Source organism: Octopus sinensis, linkage group LG15, assembly GCF_006345805.1.
Source record: "Octopus sinensis linkage group LG15, ASM634580v1, whole genome shotgun sequence".
In the NCBI taxonomy this organism is placed as follows: Eukaryota; Metazoa; Mollusca; class Cephalopoda; order Octopoda; family Octopodidae; genus Octopus; species Octopus sinensis.
Window position 1 is genome coordinate 56,070,582 of NC_043011.1, and position 22,620 is coordinate 56,093,201.

The window sequence follows — 22,620 nt, forward strand, 5'->3', positions numbered from 1 at the left end:
GATGATGATGATGAGAGATAAAATTTCTTCTGTACAGAACACTGGGCTCTCACCTTCAGCTTTTAGAAGAATCCTAGAATCTATCATTCCACTCCCATAACTGCATCAACTGGCTGTCCAACAGCATGTTGCTAGACTCCATTAGTGAAATAATCTCTTTTTGTAGCAAATATAATTTGATGAAGTCATTGAAGTCTTTTAGTGTGTGACTATCTCAGTAGTCGCCACTTATGGAGATGTAGATGCTGAAGTCATCAGCTATTCAATTTAATATACCAGTAATATCAATGGACGAATATCTTGCCATTTAAATATATTTTTTTACTTGCAAGTAAAGTCTGCAAATAATCCATTCGAATCGTTTTGTGATTTGTAATGTATGAGTGGAATACAATGGTTTCTGCCCCCCATTTGTGAGGTTTGTCTTTTAGTGATAGCTAAGAAGGTAAGTTAATTACGGAGATGTACTTGCATAGCAAGTGACTTGATCTGAGATCATGTGCTGGAACGAAAACAATTGCAGCGTGGAAGGTGTTTATAAGCCATTTAAGAAACACGCAAAAACCGTTAGATTTACTTCAACATTTAAATTTAATTTGTCAAAATATTTTCGTTGCTTTGAGACCGCGACCTGTTCACTGACAAAACTGTTCACTGACAAAAGATGCAGCACAAAGTTTTGTCAGTGAACAGGTCGCAGTCTCAAAGCGACGAAAATATTTTGACAAATTAAATTTAAATGTTGAAGTGAATCTAATGGTTTTTGTGTTTCTTAAATGGCTTGGAAACACCTTCCATGCTGCAATGGTAAGTTAATTGTTTTTGAGAATAGGGAACCTCTTTGTGCTTGCCAAACCTCACAGGAAGAACTGTTAAATCACACAATTCCATTCTAACCCTTTTGTCACCATATTTCTATTGAAATACTTTGCCTTTGTTTGAATATATTTTGAAAAAATGAAATATTTTGTGAAAAGTCTGCTATTGTTAAACCGGTGCTTGGGACATAATTCCACCCAGAATGGAATTTATTCAGGAGGAAGATTTAAGCTGGCACCTGGTTTAACACTATTATTACTTGGTGCTTTTGGTTCTTTTGGTAGAAACCATTCCAGCATTTGGGGCCAGGTTTCCAGTTTGCGGATACCTCCCTTTCTCCCTCCTTCCCACCAATCTTGGAGGCCCTGTAAAGGGTCATGGCCGCTGCCTTCTCTCTTGACTAAAAGGTCCAAGGAAATAAAACAGTTTCCTGGAGGCATGCATATTTGTTAATAGGACACACACACACTCCACATGTGTGTGTGTGTGTGTGTGCGCGCGCGCGCGCGCGTGTGTGTGTGTGTGTGTGTGTGCGTGTGCGTGTGTGTGTGTATTTGCAAAGAAAATGATGTTGCATCAAAGATGTAATTCAGCCACTCAATTAATTATAGATAAAATATAAACTAATTACTTGACTAAAACCAGAGCTGTTGGTTGAAACTTGCAAAGTCAATGTCTCTGAATGGCACTGGTTAATGGCCACAAAATAAAAGAAGAACAATTTTTACATAAATATTTAAAGTTTTGTTAACTTTTGGATGCAATTTTAAATTCTTAACAAAATTCCATGCTGAAATAATTTTAGACAAGAAAGAAATAAAAATGAAAAATAAAAACAAAACCGTTTCCATTTTCTTTTTTTTTTTCTTGTTTTAGGATGAAATTACAGAAAAGAAACGCAAACTGAAGATTATGAATCATCAAATTGATCAACTTAAAGAGGAAATTCAATCAAAGGAAACAGCACTTGTTCAAGAGCAGACAGCTCGAGCCAGAGTGGAGAAAGAAAAAAGCGCTTTGAAAATTGAGCTCCAAAATATGAAGATCAAAGCAAATGAAACTGAGGCATACATCAACACTCAGGAGTCTGAAAAAATAAAACTAAAGAAGATTATCAGAGATGCAGATGTTGAACGATGCCGTCAGAAGAAGGAGTTAGATCAGGTAATATGAAATAGATTTTTGATGTTTTTGAGAGGAAAAAAGTTGTATTATTGGTTGCAGACTTCTTTTTGACAAGATTTTGCAAAATCAAAGGAATTTGGTATTGCTAACACTTGCAGCTTCATTATTTGGTTTTTATTTTAAAAACCAAGAATGAAATATGTTAAATTAAAGTTATATGGAAGCTAACAATACAGAACTGTTAGAAAATAATTATAACTTAAAGCAGTGATGTTGTAGACTTATGACCTTCTGCTACTCAGGGGACAATGATGAGGGGGCAAAAACCTGAGTCACATCATCGTCTTGTTGTATATGTTTTGGAATTCCTTGAAAAAGAAGGTTCAGTTGAGTTGTTAATTGCATTAAGGGAATCTGGCTGTAAAAATAACCCTGGATGGAAAGACAAAAGGTAAAGCAAAAATCAAGTACAGGGTGGTGGGGCAGAGAGGATGGACGTTTTTGAAAAATTCACAAAAATCATTAATTTTAGCTGCAAACAAATTTTATTGACATCAATATGTTTGTATTGAATTAGCATTTGTCAAAATCAAGTGTGGAAAACAACATCCATCATGTAGTGTCTATTTTCATTGATGGATTTCTGAAGGTGTTCTCCGAAGTTGGCCTCCACTCTCCCCAGCATTGCTCTGTTGATTTGGGCAACTTCCACATACATAGCTTCCTTCAAATCATCCAATGTATGAGGCTTATGTGCATACACATGTACCTGGAGGTTTCCCCACAAGAAATAATCACACATGGACAAATCAGGGTGGCAAAGGGGCCAAGGAATGTCAGCAAACCTGGAAATTAGGTGGTCACCGAAGAGAGGGTGAAGAACGTCCTTTGATGCTCTGGCTGTGTGGGAGCCGTTGCCCCACCCTGCTGGAACCACACATGTCGAATAGGCATGCGTTTTCATTGTAATTCAGGCGCAAAGAAGTTGTTTATCATCTCAATGTAACGCTCAGAGTTCACAGTAACAGCATTTCCGTTATTGTCTTCAAAAGAGTAAGGACCAATGATGGCAGCTTTTCCAACAGCACACCAGACCATCACTTTGGGGCTGTGCAGTGGGTCTTTCATGCAGTTCTCTCAGATTTTCTAGAGCCCAATAATAACATTTCTGCTGATTCACCATGCCATTGAGATGAAAACCTGCTTCATTGGTCATTAGCAAAATGAGGTTGTCATTTGCCTCAAAAATTGCTTCCCTCTGACGTGTGAAGTTAAACCGCTGTGCATAGTCCCATGGTTTCAACTGTTGACCATTGACCAATTTGTATGGATGGAAATTCAGGTCTTCATGCAAAATACGCCTTACTGACCACTTACCAATGCCAAGTTCAGTGGAATGCCTCCAAGCAGAGTGCCTCGGACTCCATATTAAAGCTTGTCTGATGCATTGCACGTTTTCCAGAGTCCATACCATTCGTGGCGCCCCCTCCTGTCTCCTGTTCATTAGTGTACCTCGTGTATGAAGTGCATTCAACCAACATAAGATTGTGTAGTGGGTGGGAACAGCCTGACTTTGGTGAATGTTGAAGTGGCACCGTAACTCATGTTGAACTGCTGTGACAGACTCATTATTCTTCATGTAACTGTCGTAGGCAAACACATGATGCTTCATGGCATTTGGTTCATCTTTATGTTCTCAGTTCAAATTGGTTGACTTTGCCTTTCATCTTTACTGGGGTCAATAAAATAAGTACAAAAAAAAAGCACTGGGGTTGATGTAATCGATTATCCCCCTCCCTCCACAAGTTTCAGGTTTTGTGCTTAAAACAGGAAGGATTATTTACATGTAATCTCTCTATATATAAACAGCAAAATGTCTGCCTCTGTGTGTGTGTGTGTCCTTTATACAAATCCACAAATTTTCAGTTAGAGGGCTCACACTTTCTATGGTCATTCAAAACCATCCAAGGGTGGTCGTGCACATCTTTACATTTCCCCAGTCACCCAGCAAAGCCATTAAAAAATCGATAGAAGTGACTTTTTTGTGAATTTTCTATCCAAAACCCAATCAAAGTGCCCGAAACTTGATACGCCAATTGAATGCCAACTAGCCGTATGTGATTGGTTGGAGATTTGGACAGTACTCGCATGTATGTGCGCACGCACGCAGCTGTATATGCATGCACTAGCACTATGACCTGGCGTTGCCAGGTCAAAGTGCTAGTATTACCTAAATTAATTTTTATTTACCTTTGTAGAATTTTTCTATTGCATCTGCTTTAATCATCGAATGCATTCTGTACAATTCTCTCTAATTTTACTTATTGCCCCACAATCTTTATTTCTTTCTCAGCATCACTTTTTTACTTACTGTAAAATGTTCTGGTTTGTTGTTGTACAAGGGGACAATCACACATAAATTAGTGTATTACATAACTTGCTACTCTACTCCACAAGGACACTAATCATCATTGGTTTTACTTTGGAAGACACTAAAATATCAGGTATGTTATTATTTATTCAGGTGATAAGTGAACGAGATATTCTCGGAACTCAGCTGGTTCGGCGAAATGATGAATTAGCATTGTTGTTTGAGAAAATTAAAATCCAGCAGTCAACGCTGAGCAAAGGTGAGGTTCAATACGATCAACGTCTGGAAGATATACGGGTTTTGAAACTGGAAATAAAGAAACTGAGAAGAGAGAAAATCATTCTTGAAAAATCTGTGGCCAATGTCAATGATCTCAGGTGTGTAATTAAAATATATCTTATGAAAATCGTTTTATTATTATCATTATCATTGTCATTCACTGCTGTTAATTTTATATTTCTCATATTTTAACGACTCCTCTTTGAATGAGAATAAAATTACTCAGGCTCTTGTTCGATTGAAATCTAGAATGGAACTTAGTAACTGGAGCTGAGAAGCAGCATCAGTGGTAAACTCACTCAGCAACTAGACTGAGAGTTAAGTGTCTCCAGAATGTCAGAAACATCTGAGCAAGGTAGAGAGTCTGTTTTGCTTTTGTAAGAAAATAAAAACAGAAAAAGAGGCTTCAGTGTCATAATTGGAAAGGTCCACCTGGTCTGTAGATTGGCAGAACAACAGTGGCAGCAGTGAAGGCGCAATGGCCCAGTGGTTAGGGTAGTGGACTCGCAGTCGGCGGATCGTGGTTTCGATTCCCAGACCGGGCGTTGTGTGTGTTTATTGAGCGAAAACACCTAAAGCTCCACGAGGCTCCGGCAGGGGGGGGGGCGACCCCTGTTGTACTCTTTCGCTCCAACTTTCTCTCACTCTTTCTTCCTGTTTCTTGTCCCCGGCTTCCTATGCAACCACTGAACCTGGATGCGTATTCATCCATCTGTCGATGCTCTCGGTGTTGGGGGTTGACCTGCTTTCTCTTCTGCGGGTCTTACGAATAGCGAAGGACCACGTTTTGGACTTCTCCCACTCGATCTTGTGAGCTCTGGGACGAAGACCGCTTTGCTCAACAGCAGCAGCAGCAACAGCAACAGCAGCAATAGGAGCAGCAGTAGAACTGCTGTAACTGTAACAAAAACCAAAACCTCTACAAAGAGAACAAGGCGGTGGAGCGCCACTTTGAAAACGGAAAGCATAACAGGAAGATTGCACTTGCCTGCAATAGTAGCAACCCAGCTGGAAATGGCATACACACACACACACACATGCATCCAAGAGCCTCTACCCTGCTCTCTTCGTTCCTTATCAAATGACAAAAACAAAGAAGAGGAGGCTGAGATATGATAAATCATTGCCATGAGGAAGAAGAGGAAGACACCACCAATGGTTAAATTCTCATAAAAAAAACATTAGAAAGAAAACCAACGGTACACCAAAGATCCTGCAAACCCCCCAAAAGCAGCACAACCACAAATGATCTGTTACTTATCTGCTTGACTTGCTAGAATTAGTAACTAAACCACCTTCAAATCACTTCCTATTGGCTGAAAAAAAAATGGAAATGTTGGATAATATAGTTCTGGGTTCTTTTCATACAGGAATATATCTACATGGTAGTCATGGTTGGAATGCCTTTAATAATAGGTCTGCCTGGTCACACTGGGCTTGGAGTTAAATAACAACATCAATACTATAATAAAAACAATCAACAACAACAACAACAAGATGAATACACCTCACCTCCAGCATCCTCCAAAAGAAGGATTTAACTTAATTTCACCATTCGTTACTGTATATGTGGTATGATTAGACCTACCACTAATTAGTGACTTGAGTTACAGTAAAAACTTCTTAAATCTTATTTGGACTGAAGAAGACTCATAACAAAATTTTCAAGACACTTGTAAGAATTGATCTCAAAATCCTCATCTTCTGAAGTTTCGCTTCTCACAGTGCCACCTTTTTGGCATGAGAACGATTACCATTATCATTAGATTCATGTTTTAGCTTCAAACCTTTTGAGATAATAGCCTCAAAGACAACATCTGCTATTGCTAACAATTCTTTAGGAATTTCATTATTAGCAATTCTAGAATCAGTTTACAGACTCCAACACCTTTGCATTGACAACCTTTAACTTGATGTTTTAGCTTCTCCACCAAATGTTTTAATGTGTCTCCACCAATTTATCATCTTGTCAGAATAACCAACTGCAAATATATTATAAAGTTGTCTAAAGGTATCGACTTAGATGCCAAAAGCTTGATGTCTTTGAATGCAGCTGAAAGTATCAACAGACACATAATTTACTAGTATACCAGTGTTGTCATAAATGATGGCATTTTGAAAGAAATATGCTGAAAATGGTATTTAATAAATCCATCAACACAGCATGACTTCCAAGTACTTGATAAAGACTCATATAGTAAGATTATGTAAACTTTTAATTGAAAATACTTTTAATTGGATCCAAAGAGAGTTAAATATGAGGGAAAATTATTTCCATCTTTTACTGAGGCTGAAATAATATTAATTTCTTTCTTTGTTTTTTTTTTATTCTTTTATTCTTTTATTGTTTCAGTCATTTGACTGTGGCCATGCTGGAGCACCACCTTTTTAGTTTTTTAGTCCAACAAATCAACCGCAGCACTTATTCTTTGTAAGCCTAGTACTTATTCTATTGGTCACTGTTGCTGAACCCCTAAGTTACAGAGATGTAAACACACCAACATTGGCTGTCAAACGATGATGGGGGGACTAACACAAACACACACACATATATATATATCATCATCATCATCATCATCATCATCATTTAGCGTCCGTTTTCCATGCTAGCATGGGTTGGACGGTTCAACTGGGGTCTGGGGAGCCCGAAGGCTGCACCAGGCCAGTCAGATCTGGCAGTGTTTCTACAGCTGGATGCCCTTCCTAACGCCAACCACTCCGAGAGTGTAGTGGGTGATTTTATGTGCCACCGACACAGGTGCCAGACGAGGCTGGCGAACGGCCACGCTCGGATGGTGTTTTTATGTGCCACCGACACAGGTGCCAGACGAGGCTGGCAGACGGCCACGCTCGGATGGTGTTTTTATGTGCCACCGACACAGGTGCCAGATGAGGCTGGCAGGTGCCAGACGAGGCTGGCAGACGGCCACGCTCGGATGGTGTTTTTATGTGCCACCGACACAGGTGCCAGATGAGGCTGGCGGACGGCCACGATCGGATGGTGTTTGTTACGTCCCCAAAGCACGGAGGCCAGTCTATGCGGTACTGGCTACGGCCACGTTCGGATGATTTTCTTGTGTGCCACCGGCACTGGTACCACAAAGATACAAATTCCATTTATGCTCATCTATTTTGATTTGTTTTGATTTGATTTGATTTTCACTTGCCTCAACAGGTCTTCACAAGTGTCACTTGCCTCAACAGGTCTCACAAGTGTCACAAGAAGGAAGGTATGCACAGGTGGACTGTCTACGTCGCCGGGTCTTCGGATGGTGTCTTTATGTGCCACCGACACAGGTGCCAGATGTGGCTGGCGAACGGCCACGATCGGATGGTTTTCTTGTGTGCCACCGGTACTGGAACCACAAAGATACAAATTCCATTGATGTTCATCTATTTTGATTTGGTTTGATTTTCACTTGCCTCAACAGGTCTTCACAAGTGTCACGCGTGTCACACACTTGCCTCAACAGGTCTCCACAAGTGTCACACACTTGCCTCTGCCTCAACAGGTCTTCACAAGTGTCACACACTTGCCTCTGCCTCAACAGGTCTTCACAAGTGTCATAAGAGGGAAGGTATGCACAGGTGGACTGACTACGTCGCCGGGTCTTTGGATGGTGTTTTTATGTGCCACCGACACAGGTGCCAGGTGAGGCTGGCGAACGGCCACGATCAGATGGTGTTTGTTGTGCCCACAGCACGGAGGCCAGTCGATGCGGTACCAGCTACGGCCACTTCGGATGGTTTTCTTGTGTGCCACCGGTACTGGAACCACAAAGATACAAATTCCATTGATATTCATCTACTGCCGAATGTCGACCCAACAGAGGGACCAGCAATCCGAGTTAACAGTTCCTTAGTAGATAAGGCAATTAGAAGCATGAAAACAGGGAAAGCCCCAGGCCCATCAGGAATTACTGCAGAGATGCTCAAAATATCTGGTGGTGTCGGCTATAGCTTAGTCACCCGTATAGTTAACCAGGTGATACACGAGGGGGTCATACCCAATGACTGGTGTAGCAGCATAATAGTCAACTGCTACAAGGTAAAGGCGACGCCCTAGAGACAAATAACTACAGGGGCATCAAGCTGCTGGATCAGGTAATGAAGGTTACGGAGAGGGTTGTAGCCGAACTAATTAGAGAGAGAGTTACCTTAGATGATATGCAGTTTGGGTTCGTGCCAGGGAAAAGTACTACTGATGCTATATTCCTGGTAAGACAGCTGCAGGAGAAATACCTAGCCAAAGATAAGCCCTTGTACCTGGCTTTTGTTGACTTGGAGAAAGCCTTTGACAGGGTCCCCCGGTCCCTTATCTGTGGTCAATGAGGAAACTAGGGATAGAAGAATGGTTGGTGAGAGCTGTGCAAGCCATGTACAGAGACGCTGCTAGTAAGGTGAGGGTGGGCAACGAGTACAGTGAAGAATTCCGGGTAGAGGTTGGGGTCCACCAAGGTTCAGTCCTCAGTCCCCTCCTATTTATCATAGTCCTCCAGGCAATAACGGAGGAATTCAAGACAGGTTGCCCCTGGGAGCTCCTCTATGCTGATGACCTTGCTCTAATTGCTGAGTCACTATCAGAACTGGAGGAGAAGTTCCAGGTGTGGAAACAAGGATTAGAATCGAAGGGCCTTAGAATCAACCTAGCCAAAACCAAAGTTCTAATAAGTAGGAAGGTAGATCAATCACAAATGCCTTCAGGTAGATGGCCCTGCTCGATCTGTAAAAAAGGTGTAGGTAGAAACTCTATAAGATGCACCAAGTGTAAGCTATGGACACATAAGAGGTGCAGCAATGTCAAAGGAAGGCTAACTAGGAAAATAGTTTTTGTCTGTGGCAAATGCTCAGGAGCAATAAACACTGGAAATATGCAGAGACCAACTTCTGCCACGTTCAGGGAGACAAACTAGAAGTAGTTGATAGCTTCCGCTACCTAGGAGACCAAGTCAGTAGCGGGGGTGGGTGTGCTGAAAGTGTAACTGCTAGAGTAAGAATAGCCTGGGCAAAGTTTAGAGAGCTCTTACCCCTGCTGGTGACAAAAGGCCTCTCGCTCAGAGTAAAAGGCAGACTGTATGATGCATGTGTACGTACAGCCATGCTACATGGTAGTGAAACATGGGCCGTGACTGCTGAGGATATGCGTAAGCTCGCAAGAAATGAAGCCAGTATGCTCCGATGGATGTGTAATGTCAGTGTTCATAATCGTCAGAGTGTAAGTTCCTTGAGAGAAAAGCTGAACCTAAGAAGCGTCAGTTGTGGCGTGCAAGAGAGACGGCTGCGCTGGTATGGTCATGTGACAAGAAAGGCTGAAGATAGTTGTGTGCAAAAGTGCTACACCCTAGCAGTGGAGGGAACTGTGGAAGAGGTAGACCCAGGAAAACCTGGGACGAGGTGGTGAAGCACGACCTTCGAACTTTAGGTCTCACTAAGGAAATGTCTAGAGACCGAGACCTATGGAAGTATGCTGTGCATGAGAAGACCCGGCAAGACTAGTCAGGCCATAACCCGTGGCCCCGACCTGGGACGTAGTCAGTCCTGTGCATACCTTCCTTCTTGTGACACTTATGAAGACCTGTTGAGGCAAGTGAAAATCAAATCAAATCAAAACAAATCAAAATAGATGAACATCAGTGGAATTGTATTCTTTGTGGTACCAGTGCCGGTGGCACACAAGAAAACCACCCAAACGTGGCCGTAACCAGTACCGCATCGACTGGCCTCCGTGCTGTGGGCACAACAAACACCATCCGATCGTGGCCGTTCGCCAGCCTCATCTGGCACATAAAGACACCATCCGAAGACCCGGCGACGTAGTCAGTCCACCTGTGCATACCTTCCCTCTTATGACACTTGTGAAGACCTGTTGAGGCAAGTGTGTGACACTTGTGAAGACCTGTTGAGGCAAGTGAAAATCAAACCAAATCAAAATAGATGAATATCAATGGAATATATATATATATATATATATATATATATACAATGGGCTTCTTTTAGTTTCTGTCTACCGAATCCACTCACAAGGCTTTGGTCAGCCCGTGGCTATAGTAGAAGACACTTGCTCAAGGTGCCATGCAGTGGGACTGAACCCAGAACCATATGGTTGGTAAGCAAGCTACTTATCACAGCCATCCCTGTGCCTATGATTGTTGAAGATTTCTTCCACTATTACTTTATATAGTCATTGGTGAGTCTATTCCATACAACAAAAAGCACAGTGATTCACATGTATGTTAAAAGTCATTCATACTGATGAGTTATGCAGAGAAGTACAGAGAAAGTTTGTTGTGCATGGTTGAGTTACTTTGGTCAATAGGTGGATGGCATCACCCATAAACTCCTTTCTAAATTTTCATCCTTAAAATGTCCCTTTTTGTTAGTTCTATCACTGAACCATGTGATAACAAATTTATATTAACAATAAATACAGATGAAAATTTTTTGGGATAAATATATATATATATATATAATACAAATAAGAAAATGGAGAAACAGGTTTGGTTTGTTCATCAACTTACAGATATTATAATGTTGGATTAATTATTCATTTTACCCCTATCTTACTTTGTAACCCCTATCTTACTTTGTACTATATATATATATATATATATTATATATATATATGCTGGCACCACATGGTGCTAGTGCCATGTAAAAAGCACCTAGTATACTCTGTAAAGTGATTGGTGTTAAGAAGGGCATGTAGAAACCATGCCAGAACAAACAATGGGGCTTGGTGCAGTCCCTGGCTTCACTAGCTCCTGCCAAAGCATCCAGCTCATGCGAGTATGGTAAACAGATGTTAAATGATGATGATGATGATGATGATATATATATATCACTATGACATTTAAAGACTTAATGTCTTCCATATAATTTTTTTCAGTATGAGATAGAAAATATATTAAAAAACTTTACTAGTATGAGATATTTTCATTTACTTTTCATGATTCAGTATTTGACATGTGTAGGTGTGTGTATATGTATGTATGCTTAAGTCTGAATGCCTTTCAATCTTTAATCAATAAAAAGCAGTTATAGGGCTGATATAACTGACTGTCCTCCCCCACTTCCCTCCCCATTCTTTTGCCTGTGTTAGAAACTGTTATTATGAAGGCATTGAGTGTCAGAAACAGAAGAGCAACCAATGAAATGGCTACAAATCTCCTGACTTTTGTATAAGAATCTGTATTTTAATGGCGATGATGGTTGTTGTTGTTGTTGTTGCTGTTGCTGTTGAGCGAATGGTCTTCGTCCCAGAGCTCACAAGATGGGAGAAGTCCGAAACGTGGTCCTTTGCTATTCGTAAGACCCGCAGAAGAGAAAGCAGGTCAACCCCCAACACCGAGAGCATCGATGGATGGATGAATGTGCAACCAGGCTCAGTGGTTGCATAGGAAGTCAGGGACAAGAAACAGGAAGAAAGAGTGAAAGAAAGTTGGAGTGAAAGAGTACAGCAGGGGTCGCCACCACCCCCTGCCGGAGCCTCATGGAGCTTTAGGTGTTTTCGCTCAATAAACACACACAACGCCCGGTCTGGGAATCGAAACCATGATCCTCCGACCGCGAGTCCGCTGCCCTAACCATTGGGCCATTGCACCTCCACTTGCTTCTGCTGAGTGACAGACAAATCAACAAAGGTATCATAATCATGAACATTTGGTCTTCTTGTATTCTTAGGGCATTGTCAAATGTGTCCTTTTTAAAGATGGTAATGGCTCATTTGAAGGAATGGTTTTGCTGGTTTTTGATGAGGATAAGGAAAGAAAAAGGGACAATTGCTAACATAACTACAGATCTTCCCCACCACCCTTCCCTGACTGTTGTTTCTTTATAATTTTGTATATTTTTTCAAAGAAATTTTCCAGAGAGATATTTTAGATAAAGATTATGTCAGAATTTGTTGGGAAATTGTTTTCAAAGAAATGGAGAGGAGTTTCAATAATTCACACACCTTAATTTGTTTCTCATAACTTTCTTAAAAATGGAAAATTTTTGATAAAATTTTCTACAAATACATTTCAGATGGATTATGATTTTGTTGGAATTAAACATGTAAAATAAATTGAAGTGGAACTGGATCATTCACACACCTTGATTTTGTTTCCTCATGCATTTTAATGAGGTGGGGAAATTACACACACACATGCACCTTTTTTTATTACACCAAAATCCAACATAATCATAATTTACATCATCTGAAACATCTCTATATATATAAACGGCAAAATGTCTGTCTGCGTGTGTGTATCCTTTATACAAATCCACAATTTTTCAGTTAGAGGGCTCGAACTTTCTATGGTCCAAGGGTGGTTGTTCACATCTTTACATTTCCCCAGTCACCCCACAAAGCCTTTAAAAAATAAATAGAAGTGACTTTTTTGTGAATTTTCTATCCAAAACCCAATCAAAATGCCCAAATTTGATATGCCAACTGAATGCCAGCAGCTGTATGTGATTGGTAGGAGATTTGGACAGTACTTGCGTGTATGTGCGCATGCACGCAGCTGTATATGCATGCACTAGCACTATGACCCGACGTTGATTGGTCATAGTGCTAGTGTTTGTTGAAATTCTTATTAAAAAAAATATCCATTTTTCAGAAAGTTATGAAGACATACAAATTTGGTTGGTGGGGGAGCACATCTGTAGTAATCCCAGATTGCCTTCCTCTGTGTCTGTTCTTGGAAGTTCCTTTCATGAAGCAAGCCTGGGCAAGTTTATGTTTTATGAAAGGCCATCAGATGCCCCTGCAGACAGCCACCCACTTCCATGTCCATGATGTTGTCTAAAGAAATGAAAATGGTTCTTACAATTTGGCACCAATGTTATAGCAGACAAAATCAGAATGTAAAGAGCTGGAATTGGTAACATAAGGCATTTTGTCCAATGTGTTAGCAATCCTGCCAACCAACCAACCATCCTGAATAAATTCTGGATTTTATCAATTCCTAAAGTATGACAAATAAAACTGACCCCTGCAAGATTTGAACTCAGAATGTCAGAAGGTAGAATAAACAATGCATGGCATTTCATCTGACGTTTTTGGGATTCTACATAAACTAAGTTATAATCCAATAGTTGTCTCAAAATATTTCTGACATGTTTTAAATCATTATACATTTGATATAATGTTTATCATGTAATATCTACATATTATAATATTTATTATATATTTGATGTATCAGACAAGAAGTATACGACACACAGAAGGAACTTCTACGGGAACGGACTCGTTGTAAAGCTCTTGAAGAAGAACTTGAGAATCCTCTGAATATTCATCGATGGCGGAAACTTGAGGTAAAGAAGTTTAATGCGTATTATACATTTTCGTTATATTTTTATTATGTTGGCATTGTATCCTGCACTTGTTCTCAGTCTAGGACACAATACATTCACATGAATAATATTTGCTAACAAGTAAGGCTTTGCTGGGATCTTTTCAGTTTTGATCGGCAGTTTTTTAAAATAATTTCCACATAACTAAACACTTTTAAACTTCGTATACTGGTAGAATGTATTTATAAAACATCTTTTTCTCTTGGCTTTATTGAGAAAATTCTATAGTTTGTAAGATATTTGTTGTTTTTTTCTTCAATTTCTGCAATTTCAACCAATCAGTGATGTCTATTGAGGTGAAAACATTCTGTGCCGAATGAATATGTCCCTCGTTTATGTATTGGTTTATGTATTTCACTGTTTGATTTGCCTAATAGTGGTTTTATCTCTAATATAATTTATATTTATACTGTGAAATTTGATTTAATCCTAAATCTAATTGTTCCCTGTAAATTTGGATTTACTCCCTAATATTATTATTATATGTATATATATATATTTATGTGTATGTGTATATATATATATATATAAATATATATACATATTTATATATGTATGTATGTATATTTCTATTGGATATCTTTGATATTCAATAACTTTGATGACTATTTTTATACAAGAATGTGTGTGTGTGTGTGTGTGTGGTGTGTGTGTGTGTGTGATGTAACTTGTGTTGAAGCAATGTAGTCAAGTACGTATGGCATTGAACTTAGGTTTCTGGGGAAGTTAGCGTCTTACCGTTGTCCATTCATTTCTAGTTCTTTTTCTCGGCTGCCAAACACTACAGAAACTGAAGCTGAGCATCCTCCCCCGTTTTATGAATTAACTTGACCATTAAGTTATGTCAGACAGGTATTTAGATATTATGTCCTTCCATAGTTTATTCAACAGGTTATCAGGTATCACCAAAGAATTAGTGAACTATTAAGAATTGATTTCATTTGTATCTTCTGTTACAGAGCAGTGACCCAACTATGTATAAAATGATCCAACGAACACACACCCTGCAGAAACGGTTAATCAAAAAGACTGAAGAAGTGGTCGAGAAGGAACTGTTAATCCAAGAAAAAGAGAAGCTTTATATTGAGCTGAAACATATCTTAGCTCGACAGCCGGGGCCAGAAGTAGCTGAACAGCTTTCTATCTATCAACAAACTTTTAAAAGCAAGGTCAAACAAATGAAGGCAAGAACCATAATACTTATACCCAAATAATTCGATTTTCTCAACACTAGATTTCAAAAGACAATAGGCAAGGTATTTTATTTACAAATGTTTGGTCTTGAGTCATGAATGCTGCTGACCTCTTGCATATGGGTTCAAACTCTTCTACAGTGTGTACCTGGAAAGTGTAGTATCTAGCCTGTTTATTCTCATTTAAGGTGTTGAATTGGTGAATGTTGTTGGAGTGTGGGATGGGATTTGTTGCAATATTTGTTGTAACTCATTGCATTCCGAGTTCAAACCTTGCCAAAGTCAACTTTGTCTTTTGTCCCTTCGTGTTCAATAAAAAAGTACCAGTCTAAGGTGTTGGATTGGCAGGACTGTTAAATGATTGGGAGAGATACCTGGTAGTATTTCCCAGTTCTTTGTGTTCTAATAGCAACACTTGTAATGATGCTGGTACCAATCTGCATTGGTCCAAGTTGGCAGTATTTTCCTTGGATAAGCTTTGTTGGCATGGAGAGGAGCAACTGCCAGCTTCCTTGAAAAAATCTTGCCCAAGCTTGCCTAAAACACACACAGATGCAAGGCTGTCATTGACTGATGGAGGCCCTACACATTCATGTTGAACACATTCATTGTTTGATTATTATCCTCCATCTTTATTTTCTGGTTTGAAACTGTTGCAGGTCACATGATTATATTGAAAATCCCTCCCAGATTACAAACTTGATACAAAATTAATCCTCAATCTATTTTCCACTTGTTTTCAGATGACTTTTTTCTAAGATACACATGTCCTTAGATCACTTGATTTATTCAAAATATTGTGCAACATTAAATTCTAATTATTTAAATGAATTTCACGAATTTGCTAGAAAAATATTTACAAATCTTTGTTGAAATTTTTGATAATTCTTTTCAAAATATAGACAGTTCAGTTTTTAATTTAATACAAATTATTGTGATAAACATATACTACAACATAATTTTCAAGTGAAAAAAGGCAGCGGAGGAGCAGAATTGGTGGAGAATCAAGCAAAATGATTTGCTATATTTAATCAGATCTTTATGCTTTGAGTTCAAATCCCACCAATGCCAATCTTGCTTTTCATCTCTCCAGCATTGATAAAATAAAATAAAAGTCAAGCATTGGGGGTTGATCTAATCAAGTAATGCTCTTCCCCAAATTTCAGACCTTGGGCCTATGTTAGAAGTAGTTTGCAATGAAACAGTTTCATGTTCATCATCATTGTTCGACCGTGGTCGAGACAATGGAATTTACTATGTTACGCCAGACCTCACGGTCCATCATAGCATTACGGAGGACCCGTCGCTGGATGCCTGTATCCCTGGAGATTACATCAGGGTAGGAGAGTGTGTGCCCTCTGGTATCATGAGCAGAAGGCTTCCAGAGGAGAAGAGTAGAAATTACCTCATTTTCAGCTCTACAACAATGTCCAGCAAACTGACTCTTCTACCTTTCACAAGAGATGATACAGGTGGTAGTTTCCCAGGTTCAATGTATGCAGCATCGGATCCTGCTACTGGTAAACTGTAAACCAGTACAACCTGTGTCAGTGGGGTAGAAAGGGCTCCTTAGCCATAGTGAAAGCAATCTGTCTAGGGAGATAACCTTAGAATAAATCACTCAGTCCGTAGCTTAGAAATACTGGGTTGACGTTTCATGGAGGAGGAAAGATCTTCTTTAGTTTCCTGTTAGTCATTCTAATATGGCCTCACACTGTCACAGTTAACCCTTACATGACCACTCCTGGTCAAGTTTTATTGTGTTTGTCACTAAAGTATATCATGTCTGTAGTTCAAGGTTTATAGGTGTCTCCTAAGTGATTTGTTGTGTACCTGTATGCTACAGCTTTATTACACAATAACACCAAGAGAAATATATTGTTGGACACAATAATTTGCATTACATTAAAAAAGAAAGGTGATTTAGCAGTAAAAAAAATTCTGTAAAATAAAACAGAACGTGCAAATATTTTTGTGGCTGATTCATCCAATCCAATGAAATAATTAGAAATGGAGGTGACATTGCATAACATTTTGAATAAATTGAATCACCTGAGGATATGTTTATATTAGAAGAGGCCATGTGAAGACAACCATGAAATAAAGTAACAGAATCATCACGATGTACTGACAACTTTTCCATTCTTGCATGGATCTGATGGAATTTGTTGAGGCAGATTTTCTATGGCTGGATGCCCTTCTTATTTCTTTCTTTATTGCCCACAAGGGGCTAAACATAGAGGGACAAACAAGGACAGACAAAGGTGCTGAATTGGTGGATGTTGTTGGAGTGTGGGATGAGATTCCTTGCAATATTTGTTGTAACTCATTGCACCCCGAGTTCAAACCTTGCCAAAGTCAACTTTGTCTTTTGTCCCTTCGGGTTCAATAAAAAAGTACCAATCTAAGGTGTTGGATTGGCAGGACTGTTAAATGATTGGGAGAGATACCTGGTAGTATTTTCCCAGTTCTTTGTGTTCTAATAGCAACACCTGTAATGATGCTGGTACCAATCTGCATTGGTCCAAGTTGGCAGTATTTTCCTTGGATAAGCTTTGTTGGCATGGAGAGGAGCAACTGCCAGCTTCCTTGAAAAAATTTTGCCCAAGCTTGCCTAAAACACACACATCGACCTCAGTGCGTAACTGGTACTTAATTTATCGACCTCGAAAGGATGAAAGGCAAAGTCGACCTCAGCGGAATTTGAACTCAGAACGTAACGGCAGACGAAATACTGCTAAGCATTTTGCCCGGCGTGCTAACGTTTCTGCCAGCTCACTGCCTTCTTGTTACTCACCCTTACCTGTTTCACCTGTAGCGAAGTAATCTTTCCCCCATGGTGAGATATGTTTTCCATGAAAGACTGCAAACAAACACCACCACTCGTATGATGGTGATGTTCTTCATCGGACATCACATGATGTCAGACAACGGTACACCAAATCCTCTCATAAGGCTTTGGTTAACTCAGGGCCGTTGTGGATGACACTTGCCCAAACTGCTGCACTGTGGGATTGAACCTGAAACCACAAGTTTGGGAAGCAAGCTTCTCAAACACAAACCTACACCTGATCCTAATGACAGAGAGATAATGGTCAACGAAAGTATTAGTACCTTATAAGAAAAAAAAACCCCACTATTTTAAAAGTGTAGTTAGTTATGTTATTGTCTGGAATTTTCCTGCATTTACAGGTGATGGCCTCTGAACTAACGATGTACGAATCCCAGGCAAGTGAAGATAAATATGAGAAAGAAAGGCTTGCAAGGGAGCTGCAGGAAGTGAAGAAGAAATATTTCCTTCAGAAAAAGAAAGAGGAACAACAAAAGTAAGTATGCTTGTTTTGTTTGTGTGTGTGTGTGTGTGTGGTGTGCATGTGGTGTGGTGGTGTGTGTGTTTGCATGTGTGGTGTGGTGGTGGTGTTGTGTGTGTGTGTGCGCGCATGTGTGTGTGTGCGTGTGTGTGTGTGCATGCGTGCGTGTGTGTGTGTGTGTGTGTGTGTGTGTGTGCGTGTGTGTGTGTATCTATACCTGTTCAGGCCCAGATGAGGGAGTGCATTGTTGTACACCATGTCACCAAACATCCCACAGTCCTCTCCTCCTTCCTGTCAACAAGCATCGAGTTGGCTCAAACTTGTTGTCCAGGTCCTCACTAAGGTTCTGTTTCACATTGGGCCATTCCAATTTGCTGCCCATTCCACTGTTGCATGCAGACAGCTTCAAGGAGCTACAGGTGAGAGCTGGGTGTCAGATGAGGACCAAGTCAGACACACCACCCTACCCAGATATCCTATGCACACCCTACCGGCTTCGGAGAGCAGGTTGAGCCAACTCGATGCTGGTCCAAAGGGAGAGAAAGAGGACTGAGCAGTGTTCAAGGATGTGGTATACAACACTGCATTCACTCATCAGGGTCAGAACAGGTGTAGCCACCAAGACTGGTTCAACGGCAACAACGAGGAAATTCAGAAGCTGCTTGATGTGAAGTATGAAGCCTACAGAATCTCTCAACAGGACAGTACATTAGCTTCCATGAAAGCAGCCTACAATGCCACCAAAAGCAAAGTGCTGGCAAAGCTCAGAGAAATGAAGGATTCTTGGCTCACTAACAAAGCAGATGAGGTACAGGAGTACGCTGACAGCAAAAAATTCAAACGCTTTTACCATGGCCCTCAAAGCCACCTATGGGCCACAGTCCTCCGGATCATTGCTGCTGCCCAGTGCTGACGGAACAATTCTCTTCACTGAGAAAAGCGCAATCCTGGAAAGGTGGGCAGAGCACTTTAACAACGTCCTGAGCAGGTTTTCCTCCCTCTATCAATACTGAGACCGTTGCTCGCATGTCCCAAGCTAACATGAACACTTCTCTGGCAGAGCATCCAACAGAAGCAGAGCTCCAGAAAGCAATTAATCTTCTCTCATGAACATTGAGGATGAAGTCAATACGTGCATCACCAAGGGAAGCTCAACAGTCGGGCAGCTACGTGAATCAGTGTGGGAGAGGCAAGACATTAGGCTGGCCGCCAAGTTGAAGGTGTATCAAGCGGCTTGTACTACTTACACTATAGTACGCCTGTGAGATTTGGACTGTTTAGGAACTCCTCGCCAAATAGCTCAACCACTTCCACATGAACTGCCTGAAAAAGCTAATAAAAGTCACATGGCAAGATAAGGTCCCAGATACGGTGGTCCTCTCCAGAGCTGATCTGCCAAGCCTTGCTGAGGAGAACACATTTCAGATAGGCAGGCTATCTGGTTTGAATACTTGACATGCAACTCCCTATGAGACTGTTTTACAGCAAACTGGCAGAGGGCAAGCACCAAGCGCATGCGAGGTGGACAGAAAAGGCGCTTCAAGGATATACTCAAAATCTCACTGAAGGGCTTTGAGATCAACCCCGACACCTGGGAAACACAACCGCAAGACTGTCCTGCCTGGCGAAGCTGCTGTTGCTGTTGAGCGAAGCGGTCTTCGTCCCAGAGCTCGCAAAATCGCACCTCTGTAGTGGGAGAAGTCTGAAATGCAGTCCTTTGCTATTCGTAAGACCCGCAGAAGAGAAAGCAGGTCAACCCCCAACACTGAGAGCATCGACGGATGGATGAATGCGCACCCAGGCTCAGCGGTTGCGTAGGAAGTCGGGGACAAGAAACAGGAAGAAAGAGTGAGAGAAAGTTGGAGCGAAAGAGTACATCTAAAGCTCCACGGGCTCCGGCCCATGCCGGAGCCTCGTGGAGCTTTAGATGTTTTCGCTCAATAAACACACACAACACCCAGTCTGGGAATCGAAACCGCGATCCTCTGACCGTGAGTCCGCTGCCCTAACCATTGGGCCATTGCGCTTCCACTGGCGAAGCTGCTCCAACAGAGGTATCACCTCTTACAAACAGAATAGGACTGCAAAGACACAAAATAATGAACCACACAAAGTCCAGGGCCAACTCCTTGCCTTCAGTTCCAACAAATGATCAGTACCCTCCAATCTATTAGAGAGCCTTCCAAGGACACATTGGACTGATCGATCGCAACCTGGCGGATTGTGCCCCGTTTTCTCCTCCCAGGTGTTGTCCTTGGTCATCCATCGACACCGACGGACGAACTAATAAGTATGTGTGTGTGTGTGTGGGGGGGGTATATGTATCTGTGTGTGTGTGTATGTATGTATATATGTATGTATCTCTGTGTACATATGTGCATGTCTGTGTATGTGTGGTGTGTGTTTGTGTGGTGTGTGTATGTGTGTGTATTTAGTGTGTGTGTGTGTGTATGTATCCGTGTGTATGTATCCGCATGTGTGTATGTGCATGTCAGTGTGAATATGTGTGGTGTGTGTGTGTGTATGTATATGTATATTTACTGCTTTATTCTTCTTTCCAGGGAACGGGAACACACATTGGCTCAGAGTGGTCTACCTTCGATCTATCCTCACAAACAAACCGGAAGTCGATATACTGGGGGAGGATTTAATCTGAGGCCACCAGATAAGACTGCGGCTTAAACACAACTAAACACTGTGTACAGTTGTTTTTATTTTTGTGTGGCTGCTGTGATGAAAGTTATGTCCCTTTGTTTATATGTATTTGTGTATGCATGTGTGAGTGCACGACAATGTCTGTGCGTCCATGTGACATCCTCTGTTGTTGAGGTTCCTAGCTGAGCCGGTATCTCGAATTCCCTTGAACAAGTCCAGTCTAAACGGTAATTGACCCTTTAAGTAAATCAATGACGAAACCTAAAGGTCGAACTAGAAAATACAACGAAAATAAGTTATTTCCACGTTGAACTTATATTAATTTCTAACATAATCACAGAAGTCATTTAAAAGAGAAGAAAAAATGTCGGTTATATCAACTTCCGTACTTGCCATAGAGGCTGACAGATTACCAGAATAGCCAGAAGATTGGATGCCTGACAGTATTTGTTGTGGCTCTTTATGTTCTGAGTTCAAATTCTTTCCAGGTGTACTCTGTCTTTCATCTTTCATATGTCTATGAAATAGAGTACCCGTCAAGTACCAGTGTCGACACAATCAACTATTTTCTCTCTCCAAATTTCTAGCCTTTTGCTCATGTAAGGAATTTGTAATGGCAAAATTAATAAAACGCTGGGCAAAATGCCTGGTAGTTTTTATCAATGTCCCTTTATATTGTAATTTGAAGCCCCTCTTGTATTGATTTCTGTTCTCATCGTTCCGGTGTCGCTAAAATAAGCACAAATCAAACAATAGCTGTGTTGCTATAACGAATTGTATTCCTTCCTTTAAAGGCAAACAAGCTGGCAGAAACATTAGCATCTCAGACAAAATGCTTAGTGACATTTCTTTCAGCTCTTTATGTTCTAAGTTCAGATCCCATCGAGCTCAACTTTGCCTTTAATTCTTTCGGGGTCGATGTCAAATACTGGGGTCAATGCAATCGATTTGCCCCCTCCCCTCAAAAACTGCTGGCCTGGAGATCAGTTAGAGACTCCACAAACTGAGGATCGTACCGTCACGTGTGTGTGTGTGTTTGTGTGTTTGTGTGTGGTTTGTGTGTTGTGTGTGTGTGTGTGTATGATGTGCTTATACGTTTATCTACTTCTGTAAGTGTGAGAATAAAGCAAAACCTGTGAGATAATATGTATTTCGTTGCATGTCTATACGAACGAATATGGGTGTGAATTAATGCGAATCTATGAGAGAATATGTGCTTGACAATACACACACACACACACACACACACATATATATATATATAATATGCGAAGTGTATCACGGCTGATATTACCAATCGGTTTCGCGCTAGGGGTACGTCGGAGAGTTAGGTAATTATCCAATTACCGGCTACCTCTGATGAGTGTAGGGTTATATAATTGGATTGTTAGCTAACACTCCGTTGTATCTCAAGCGCGAAACCAATTGGTAAGATCAGCTGTGATGGATATATAATACTGTACACTTCAGATAATACCCCACGAGTGCATTCTAATATACGAGTGCGTTCTTTTCCTGACTTATGGAA

At 40.7% G+C, this 22,620-nt stretch overlaps 1 protein-coding gene across 1 annotated transcript in view; it reads left to right on the plus strand.

Annotated features, from left to right (window-relative positions):
- LOC115219862 (cilia- and flagella-associated protein 58-like) overlaps positions 1-22,236 on the plus strand; it is a 72,443-nt gene extending 50,207 nt beyond the window's left edge. Inside the window, exons 13-18 of the mRNA XM_029790155.2 lie at positions 1,696-1,983; positions 4,469-4,692; positions 13,783-13,894; positions 14,893-15,117; positions 18,319-18,452; positions 20,999-22,236. Of these exons, the coding sequence (XP_029646015.1) occupies positions 1,696-1,983; positions 4,469-4,692; positions 13,783-13,894; positions 14,893-15,117; positions 18,319-18,452; positions 20,999-21,119 (1,104 nt within the window). The 3' untranslated portion in view covers positions 21,120-22,236. The remainder of the gene's footprint in view (positions 1-1,695; positions 1,984-4,468; positions 4,693-13,782; positions 13,895-14,892; positions 15,118-18,318; positions 18,453-20,998) is intronic.
- The last annotated feature ends 384 nt before the right edge of the window (positions 22,237-22,620 follow it).